We start from the raw sequence: 11,367 nt of genomic DNA on the forward strand, positions 1-11,367 counted from the left end.
AGAGAGAGAGAGAGAGAGAGAGAGAGCGAGCGAGAGAGGAGAGAGGGGGGGGGTAGAGAAAGAAGGAGAGAGAGGGGATAGAGAAGGAAAGAGAGAGGGGGGATAGAGAAAGAATGAGAGAGGGGGGGTACACGGACCAAGGAGGGAGAGGGGAGAGAGAGAAACGGATAGAGAAAGAAGGAGAGAGGGGGATAGAGAAGGAAAGAGAGAGAGAGTGAGGAGGAGGAGTCTATATGTGACGTCATCAAATGCCACCACGTTGGTTCAGGAAGTGGAGAGAAGAGAGTCGAATCGAAGAAGTGGAGAAAAAAAATCTGTTGCTGGCTGTCACAGTCACAGCTCTAAAACTCACCGATTATTATCGAGTAAATCTCCACCATCGGTCGCTTTATATATGCCTTGACAAACAAACCACACTACTCGCCGACGGTTCGAGGGATACACAATAATTGTGTTGGATTTGGTCGCTGTTAAAGCCAGGACGACAACAAGCTGAAGAGAAGCCATGGCTTCCATGACGCAGAGGACGTCGGGCCTGGTGCAGAGGCGGACCGAGGCCACTCGCCACGCCGACCGGGAGGGACGCGGCTCCGGGGACGAGGAGGACGAGGCGGCGCGCCGCGCGGAGGACGAGGAGGAGGACCGGGGGGCCGACTCCAAGGAGACCAGGCTCACGCTGATGGAGGAGGTGCTGCTGTTGGGACTGAAGGATCGAGAGGTGCGGGCTGGTGTTGTTTTCGTCTCTCTCGCTGTCTTGTTGTGTCACTTTGTAACGTTAGATCGCTAGCTTTGTTTTGCTAATGTTAGTGTTAGCTTAGCTGGCAACTAAGCACTGGGGTTGTTGTCAGTTGTTGTCGAATCGCTCACTTTAAAGGAACACTCCAACATTTTGGGAAATTAGCTTATTTGCCATCTACCCTGGAGTTAGACAAGAAGATACATGTACATACCTTTCTCTTCTCTGTGCATGCAGTAGTAGGAGTAGGAAGACGTTGGGAACTAGGCTAATGGAGGAACCTACTTCCAGTGACTGACGCTAAGCTAGGCTAACGGTGCGCGTCTTCCTACTCCTACTGCATGCACAGAAGAAAAAAGGGTATGCATCTTCTTGTCTAACTCCAGGGTAGATGGCAAATAAGCTAATTTCCCAAAATGTTGGAGTGTTCCTTTTAATGTTAGCTTAGCTAGCAAAGCACTGGGGTTGTCAAGTTGTCCAATCGCTCATTTTAATCATGTCATATAACCGCCACAGTGCCAGTGGCAAAACGTCAAGTTACACTCGATTGTAAACGGATATCTATTAAACCTAACTGTCCAACGTCAACAACATATCACCCAGTCCCTTTAGTTAGCTGAGCAGCTAACTGCCCAGTGCTCCGGCTCTGTTTATTTGACAGGTTTGCCAGCAGGATCTTGGGACGCATTCATCCCGGAACTGTCATCATAATAAACCTTGTTACGAACACGTCAGCTAACGTCCATTGTTGTTTATTTTTCTGCCCCCCCCAGGGCTACACGTCATTCTGGAACGACTGCATCTCTTCAGGTCTCCGCGGGTGTATGCTGATCGAGCTGGCCCTGAGAGGCAGGCTGCAGCTGGAGGCCTGTGGGATGAGAAGAAAGAGTCTGCTGGCAAGGAAGGTATGTTAAGGAATGCGGTAGGGTGGGTGTCTTGTGTGTGGTGGGGGGAAAGCGCATAGTATGTGTTGTGTTGTAATGGTGTTTTTGTGTTGTTCTATACAGGGTGTCTTTGTGTAATCGGAGACATGATTATGTAAACGGTTGCATTTACAATACAAGTTTGTCAACCTGCTCATCAGGTCGAGTTGGGGTTTAAGTGTCTTGCTCAAGGACACTTCGACATGCTGCCTGGAGGCGCCGGAATCGAACCAGCCACCTTCAGATGATCAGATGACCGCTCTACCTCCTGACCCACTGTCGCGCCCTGATATGTCGGATATCTGGAAGCCTAATTTTAGTTTCCCTCCTCTCTGTGTGCGCAGGTCATCTGTAAGTCTGACGCGCCTACAGGTGATATGCTACTAGACGAGGCTCTGAAGCATATCAAAGAGACCCAGCCTCCGGAGACGGTGCAGAGCTGGATAGAGCTGCTTAGCGGTGAGATAAGCCTACTTTGTTTGCCGACCAAACTCACACACACACGATAGTCTCCATGCAATACGCCCAGATGATTCCCAGTATATGTTACAGCTACATTGTCCACAGGGACCTTGCACCTATTCACCATTACAATGTACGTGGACTCTGGCTTGGTGCTTGCTCACACAAAGAAGATACAATCGGCACATGTAGAATAATATTAAAAACTAGGAAGGCACAATATATCGGCGACCATATCGGCCGATTGTATCGTTTTTTTTTCTTTCATATATTTGTTTCGATCTGATGAGTAAAACTGGGCAGATGTATATCTGCAAACATATATTGGCTGGTGATAGTGATTTCTTTTTTGATTGCATCGGTCCAATGAGCAAAACTGGGTTGGTGTGAACAACTGGTGATCATTTCTCTGTCTAGCTGCCGTTGTGTGTTTTTTTGTTGTTGTTTCTTTTGGCCACATGGTTTATTTTGGTAACGTTACTTGCATGTGACAATGACGCAGCACAGGATTGTGATTGTATAGTGTGTACAAAATGTGATTATCATAAAATGGCTTATTTATATAGATCATATTGACATAATTAATATTAGTTATTGGCCATAACATAAATGCATCCCTATTAAAAACAAGTAGGAGTATATGGATCATTGTGCTAAAGCAGCGGGGCAAATAATCAAAGATAAATGTCAAGTGTCACGGCTGTACATAATATAGAGTAATACGAGACTAATAAATGTAATATAATAGCATATAGAATATAAATTAAAGTATTTACAGGGGTGGGCAGAATATCCTGTACACGGGATACAGTCTATACACGTGTAAGAGCCTTAGATATTACACTTGAGAAGGTGGCGATACAAGACATGCATCACCGCTTTGCATGGAGGCTCCATGCACACAGTCAAGGTAATGTCATTGTGTACCCCTGAGATAATTTATATTTAAATGAAAAGTTTACTTTATATAAGATGGCTTTCTTTGTACAATTATGGGCATGAATGTTGTTGGTTATAGTATGGCATTATCAATGCATTAGACTGAAGATAACTGCCGTAAGCACGACATCTCTGTTCCTAGTAGCAAGCATGGTCGTTAGGACCTTGTACAACTGTGGCCATATCGGATAATAAAGGCCACTTTGGACTTTTGCTGACAATATCTGTGTGCGTGTGCGTGTGATTGACTCTCGATAGTAATCTAAGTGGCTGTTAACATTAGGCCTCTTTGGTAACTGCTGTACAGATATGCAGCCACAAATGTGCGACAGACTTATTCCTTTTTACAATGTAAACGTTGGAACAGCTGGTTTTACAGCAAGGCTGCCGAGTGGCGTTCAAGTCATATCTGACCCTGTTATCTCTGAATAGTGAATATATAACGCAGGCAGGCGGACTGGGAGGAGAAGATTAGGAAACTTTTCACGGCGGCTACTTTTACTAGTTTGCCGTTCTCTTCTAATCCAGCCACATAACTATCCACTCGTGAAATGAAATCGCACACTTTATAATCCTCTGTTATGAGCGCTGGGAGGGGGTCATCATGAGTAACTTGTTACAACCTAAACACATCGGGCCAAAGTTTGGTCGTGGGGGGGGGGGGTGTATTTATTACTTTTGTATTTATTACTAGCTTTTTCCTCCTTTTTAAGAATCTGCCATCAGTCAACCTCTAATATATATATTGGTCATGTATGTATGTATGTATATATATATATATATATATATATATATATACATACATACATACATACATACACACACACATAGGGGGAAGAGTTGCAGGCTGCAGAATGTGAGGGCTGATGTGTGGTAGAGGGCTGATGCTGGGGGGGGGGGGGGGGTGTTCAGTCAGCTGTTGATAAGAGCCACAGTTTCAGCGTTGTTGTTTGTTTTGTCCGTCAGGGGAAACATGGAACCCTCTTAAGCTGCACTACCAGCTGAGGAACGTCCGAGAGCGTCTGGCCAAGAACCTGGTGGAGAAAGGTGTGCTGACTACAGAGAAACAGAACTTCCTGCTGTTTGACATGACCACCCATCCGCTCACCAACAGCACTATTAAACAGGTGAGGCGCCACAGGTTACAGGTGTTTGGAAATGTTAACAATAATAATTGAACCCTTGTACTGAAGAACCGTGTTAAGTCAGTGAAAACTCATGTATTTGTGAAGTTGACCTCGAAATGTGAATGTTTAGTTGAGTGAACAACAACACTAACCGTCTTTAGATAATAAAGTTTGCAACCATTGCTCCTCTGAACTTAGAACGGACTTGTATGGTTCTTTGTCTGGAGGCAGGGAACAAAATTAACTTTTTTACTTACCAGCCATGTGGCTGGTAGATTTAAAAAACTACCAGCCAGACAGATTTTTTACCAGCCAAAAATTATAAATAGCTCTTTAGTATATCGCCTTGTGTTATTATTACTATTATAATACTCTCATATGCTATTTTCAATTAATATCATAAACAACATAAGGAATATTAGCATAATTGAGTGGACTGAAGGAATGAGTCAGCGTTAATAGTTTTAAATGCAAATAATTTATTGAAACATAGAAGTGGGGTCGGACACACACACTGTTTTAACTCACCACCCCTGCATCATATTGTAGTCTAGTCTGTCTTCAAACTTCCACTCCTCTCGAAACTTTTTTATATTTGACTTATCAACATTATCTGTCCATCCTCAGTAATCCTCAGTTTACTATAATATACTCCTGTCCTGAGTCCTGACTAGTGACTTCATCGTCTTTCCAAACGCACACACAGGGAAAGGGAGAGTGCCCCCCCCCCCCATTTCCCTTTCCTCAGTCCACACTGTCTGCTGTTCACTATGGCTCTGCCTCTGATCAGGATTAGCTTGTTAGCTTACGCTAATATAACGTTCATTTCGGGCGATGTGGGCATAAAGGAATGGCGACGATGCAACGCATGTTAGATGCATTTGACCCGTTGTGAGAAGAAAAAAAACACCATGGACTTATTTCGGCTCGCAAAATAGGCGCACTGCTGTGTAGCCCTGCAAGGCTTTAATGCAAGCCGAAGCACGGACTGGGCGGATATGACTCGCGGAGTTGCCATGGGTTTTTTCATAATAAGAGTATCATATGAACCGAACGTTGCTAGCTGCCGGAGCCATAGATATTATGACTGGAGCTGCGTTTGGGGCGGAAATGACACCCGCACAGGATTTTCAAAATAAGAGTATCGATATGAACTACACGCCAGGTGGCGGGCAGACCTCTCATTGTTAGTCGCTAAACCTTAAATCTGCCCGCGGTTGGCAGGTACTTATTTTGTTCCCTGTCTGGAGGTACTCAATTGAGGCCTTTCACAGAATGTTTTTGTAGTTCTCTTTTCTTCCAATAATGGCTGCCATTAACCATATGACTTTCGAGAAAAGAAAAGGCCTAATTTCTGCGTAGAGTTGGTAAAACAAAAGAAAAACACTGTTACTCTTCCACTGCGATTTGATTACAGGATCCAGTAATAAGTAATACCAAATTATTAAAAAAAATCTTGATATATTTCTCATATCAACTAGGGATGCACGATATTGATTTTTTGACACAGATACCGATAACTTTATGCTCCTCAAGCCGATAACCGATACCGATAACCGATATTTATTGTATTATAATATTTTTCTTTTAGTATTTATAAGCTCCGACGTCATCGGTACTGCTATCGGTACTCGAGAAATTATGGAGTTTTTTTTTTGAGGAATTTAAACGTCGCAAACTAATCTTGTTGGCCGTTGTCTATATCTCTCCTGCCTCTGTGTCTCTGCCTGCGCGGGGAGCGGGCTGTGCTGTGCTCTCTCCTCTCTTCCCCTCCCACACACTCACTCACACACACACGGGTGCTGCGCTGCCGAGTACAGACGGCTCTGCTCTCATAATGGCGGACAGAACGAAACGTTCAAAAGTCTGGGTCTATTTTACTAAAGTCGATGCTGACAACGCTCGTTGCCACAAGTGCAACAAGACATTTGCCAGTAATGTATAAGCGCTGGTACTTGTCAATGTGGCTGGCGGGGAGATAACGTTAGCTCCGAGTAGAGTAATGGCTGACAATCCGGAGGTAAATAAACGAACGAGAGCTTCTGATTGGTGGTAAGAAGAAGAGGTGGGTGCAAGCGGTGGGACGTAATTGGCAGATCGACTGTCTGCCTCCGAATGTAACGTGACTACGTCACAGCCAAGAAAGGGAGCGCTGGATTTGTGAAAAACTCCCTGTTCCTAAACCACACGCTATCAGTTTTACCACAGTACTGGCAAAACGGGAGGAGGCTATAATAAAAACAAGCGCCCTTCATCCAAATCCACCCACACCGGATTTCTATAACTTTTTAAATTCTATTGCTAAACTGCCATTATTATGGCCCATTCAATGTCCTATATGTATTGTTCAGGGTGTAGCAACGTTAAACTTTTTCATTCACATATTCATACTAAAATATGGTCTAAAGTATAAGTATGTTTTTATCGTTTTCTGCAGCTTTCTTCAGAACGTGATTTATAGCCCCAAATGCATTATATTGATGATCAAATACAGTTTGGTAGGAATCTGTGCGAGATAAAAAATGTCAACTGCACGTACTTCTAGAAGTTTCTACGCATCATCTGATGTTGACCGGATGGGCGGGGGATAGTTTATAATTCTGTGGGCAGCGTCAGATGATTCATCCAGAGTGGGTCATATGTTCATCAGATCAGTTAGTATAGAAAACGTTAGAAAATAACGCTGAATCTTACCGTGGCTTCCTCGCGCCGCTGGCAGATGAGCGTGGAACAGATTTTTTTCTATTATGGGATGTAGAAATGCCCGATCCATTTCCAGGTTGTATAATAGTCTATACGTCCAAATAACGTTGTTTATTGAGTTAGGGCGAGCAATCTATTATCCAGTGTTTCAAGATGGAGTCGCGGGAGCTATAGCGAGTGGCCGGACCACATATGGATGAGCACTACCGGTTCAAAGGTTAATATCCGGTTGGCGATCTGCCGATCGGCCACCAGATGGCGCTCTTGAACTGCTAGAGAGTTGAGCGGAGATCACACTTGTGTCTCAGGGCTCCGGAAAGGAAATATGATTTCGATGACAGATTTTTGAAATATTGACATCAAAGACGAGTTACGGCGTCTTCGGCAGAATGAGCATGGCTCGGAATGACGTCTTAACTCGTCCGCGGCGATCATAGTGTTAAGTACCTGAAGCTCTGTGTTTTTGTTGTTGTTGTTTATCTTTTGTCAATGTATTGGGCTGTTTTGGCCCAATGTCTTTTGTGCCTGTATGGTGTTTGTACTGTGTCTCGATGATCGCAACGATGGTGGAGCAAAAGACAAATGTCTACGATAGAGGACAAATATATTTAAAAAAATTTCAATCTTATCTAATATTAAATATTTGTAATCTAATACACATTTTATTTGTTCCACACACAGCGACTGGTCAAGAAGGTTCAGGAGTCCGTTCTGGAGAAATGGGTGAACGACCCTCACCGCATGGACAAACGGGTCCTGTCCCTCATCCTTCTGGCCCACTCATCCGACGTGCTGGAGAACGCCTTCGCTCCGCTGCAGGACGAGCAGTATGAGATGGGCATGAAGAGAGTGCGCACCCTGCTGGACCTGGAGCCGGAGGGGGAGAGCACAAAGCCCAGCGCCAACGAACTCATGTGGGCCGTGGTGGCGGCGTTCACCAAGTGAGACCCAGAGAGGATCTGGCTGGGCTCGGTGACATTTGATTGGTTGACAGAATTTACCTAATAAGACAATCTGTTTCGGTCGGGGGGCGCCTGGTCAGTCATCTATACCAAAATGAGATTTTGGCCATGTTGACCCAATGAGATCTTATTGGTGGCGGGCTTCACCAATTGACATTTGATTGGTTGGAAACCTTCACTGAATGACATCTGATTGGTGGCTACTTTCACCCTGTGAAGGATATGATCTGCCACGGGGGAGACTGGATGTACTCATTACTACAAACAGACCGGCCTCTGCCCCTCATGTTAAACGACAGTGATGGACAATGGAGGTGGCAGAAATTATGATGATAAAAATGAAGAAGGGCCAGGCTTCCCCTTTTTTATTTGAGACAAGGTTGTGTGAAGTGTATGTTACTCCCTCCTATGTGCAGTTCCTTAACAAAGCACCATCTCTCCTCAATGAGTTCTATCTGTCCAGAATCAGCCCCTGGCCTCTCTGCAATTCACTCTTCCACGCAAGGATAAAGGAAAGCAAGCGACTTGGCGGCAGTTACTACAGTTAGTTAGCACTCACACATCCCCTCTGCTTCCGCCTGGCCAATCTCTTTTTGTGTTCGGAGCAGCAGCGAGCGGTCAACGCTACCATAGGCTTGGCTTGGCTGTCTCTTCTTGATTCCTCGTGTCTGCTCTCCTGACTTCTCTTCTCCAACCAACCAACCTACCCCCCCTCCCCTCCCCATTGCATTTTGAGGAGGAGAGGGTGTCGGGGAGGATCCAGCTGATGGCTTACATTCGGATCTTGTATCACCACAGGTGGGTAAGAGAACGACGAGGCCTGAAACGAGAACAAAACCTGAGTCAAACAGAAGTGTGTTTGTCTTCTGTGTTTGAGGAGGGTGACGTCTATGTGCTATGGTTGACGTGGCCAGTTCTCACTTCTGTTTATGTTGCTAACGGATGCTTGTGTAGCCTTTTTATAATTTCCCAATTATTTTGCACAGTCAGTAGCCCCCGTCGTTGGGGCGATATTTAGAGGGATTTCCTTGGATTCAGTAACCCACTAGTGAAGATGGGATTGCATCTTAGCAACCATGTTTTCCAGAGGTTAAAACAACAATTTGTAAACACTTGTAAAGTCCCTTTTCCTGATTCATAGAGAACGCTATTATTCACATATTTATGCTCTCAATGTGAGACATAAAGGTGCACGTACAATTGACGATCTAATCTTTTATTTGGTACTGACACGGATCCAAATGTCTGTGCCTATAGCTAACATCGGATTTTTGACAAAGGCCTGTAGCTAATTATTAAAGGAACACTCATCCTCAACATTATGGGATGCGTGTATCGCCATCTCCAGGGTCAGACAAGAAGATGGATACCAATGGCCTCTCTGTGCGCTCAGTAGAAAGCTATCTTGCTGCACGCTAGCCTAGCTCAGCACAATGAATAAAAACGGCTAGCCTAGCTAAAACTAGTCGACACTTGGGCTAGCCGCTACGCATTCTCTTCTATTCATTGTGCTAAGCTAGGCTAACATGTGGCCCGTTAGCTTTCTACTGAACGCACAAGAGAGGAAACCGGTATCTTATCATCTTGGCTCTGGAGAAGACTGTAAGACCAATACCCATCATGTTGGTGTGTTCCTTGTAATATAATTAGGATGAGAACAGTTCTGGTAAAGGGGGTAAATTATATTTATAGAAACTCTAAAAGATCTCCTTCTGACAATATAACCCTTCAGTTTTTATGTTTATACTATATTATGGTTTTTATTTCTCGTTGTATTTGTCATTCAACTGTAGTGTACGCCAGGCACAAGGGCTGGTTTCCTGGGATCGGGGAGTTAAAACATTTGTCCAAGAGACTCGATAGATTGATTTATGTATGTGTAGAATCCATTGGAAGAAGTTGTGTTGTCAGAATGAGTAAATCTTCACGTTCCTGGAAACCGACATCCCGGTAAGAAGAGTGGCTCTCTGGTCTAGACCCGTCGGTTCTTTTCATAACTGTATTTGTGTCATTCCCTTCCACCATTTATGCCTGTGAGTGTGTGAAGGATGGCTCGAGTCCGTGTACAGTGAAGGGAGACTGTGCATGCCATTGGTGGAGGGCAAGGGGGGGCGGGGGCGGGACTTGTGGATGTAGCTACAGAGGAAAGACTGCTATGTAATTAATTATTAGACATTTTACGTGTACGATGAAATGAAATCCAATGAAAGGGATCTCCTGTCCTCTATACTTCTGTATGCTTTTTGTATTACCACACACAAATAAAGGATGGATCCTTTAAGTGCCTGAATTTAGCACAGTTTCACCCGGTTGTCTTTCTTCATTATGGGTCGCTTTGGTTTTTGTCGACCCACCTCCTCCTTAATTCACAGAATGTGAACTATGCACAGAGTAGTGTTTTTAATTTTTTATTTAAAGGAGCCGTAAGTGGTATTTCTTGTGTTAAATAGCTCTACATTCTGACAGCCATCACTGTTATAGTGTTTGGTCAGTAACATGGGTCTCCCAGTCCCTCTGCTCTGCAGTAAACGGGAAATACATTTTCTGGTATCCCGCTCCCACTTTATCCAATCAGGAAAGGGAACCCTAGATATATATATATTTTTTTTTTAACTTATTTTGAGAAATCTTCCCACGCCATCTTTGCTTATGGCACTGGCAGATTATATAGTTTAAAAGCTCATATTTTCTTAAAACTAGTTTTTATTTCTTATTTTTGTCAGACCATTTTTGTCTGGAGTTCTCCTGATTGGATAAAGTACGAATGGGATACCAGGAAATGTATTTTCTGTTTACTGCAGAGCGGGGCGACTGGTCAGGTTGCTGATCAGTGATGTCTGTCGGAATGTAGAGATATTATTTGGATATGTAGACCACTTACTTGAACAACAAAATACCACTTAACACTTTGAGTGCCAGCGACGAGATATGTCGTTAGTTCATGCCGACCGTGCCAGCCGACGAGAGCTTGTTTTTAATCGGTATTTTTTTTATTATCGATTTGAATTCATATTCCATCAATCTAGTCTCACGTTAGTGCTGCAGACTCTCTGAGCTCCATTGGGAAAATACCGCCCCCTATCGCCTCTCCCTGTTGTACTGCACCCCATTGGATTAGACTGAATTAAACACATGGGGGGGGGGGGGGGGGGGGGGATCCAGCTTCCTCATTTTACTTCTCGGGCAAGCCACCCGAGGGGATCCAGGTCATTTCCGAGCCCCAAAACAGCGTGGAATACATATTTCCAGTATCCAGCGTTGGATCAATAAACGCGATCGATATTTGGAATGGCGATCAGGTATTGGAATAATCTTTTTGGAGAACATCTGATCTGAGGTAAGGAATCTATTTTACCAGTATTGGGATAATCAGAGCCGTTTTCACAGAGATATCAGCGTGTGCCATGTGTGTGTGTGCTGATCAGGAAATAGATTCGATTTTTCAGCCCGCTTTAGCGTGCATAAGTACACATATACTATCGATAATCTAGCGTTTATTTGAAAACGATTCATAA

General features: G+C 44.2%; 1 protein-coding gene across 1 annotated transcript; it reads left to right on the forward strand.

Annotated features, from left to right (window-relative positions):
• The first annotated feature begins 211 nt into the window (after positions 1-211).
• On the forward strand, positions 212-10,146 carry LOC311236700 (Golgi phosphoprotein 3-like). Its single transcript, XM_084324425.1, has 5 exons — positions 212-718; positions 1,510-1,641; positions 2,004-2,118; positions 4,027-4,187; positions 7,572-10,146. Exons 1-5 carry the CDS (start codon positions 506-508, stop codon positions 7,833-7,835), a joined length of 885 nt encoding a protein of 294 aa, XP_084180551.1. The 5' UTR covers positions 212-505; the 3' UTR covers positions 7,836-10,146.
• The last annotated feature ends 1,221 nt before the right edge of the window (positions 10,147-11,367 follow it).

This window comes from Notolepis coatsorum (genome assembly GCF_963971535.1).
Source record: "Notolepis coatsorum genome assembly, chromosome: 11".
Taxonomy (NCBI): Eukaryota; Metazoa; Chordata; class Actinopteri; order Aulopiformes; family Paralepididae; genus Notolepis; species Notolepis coatsorum.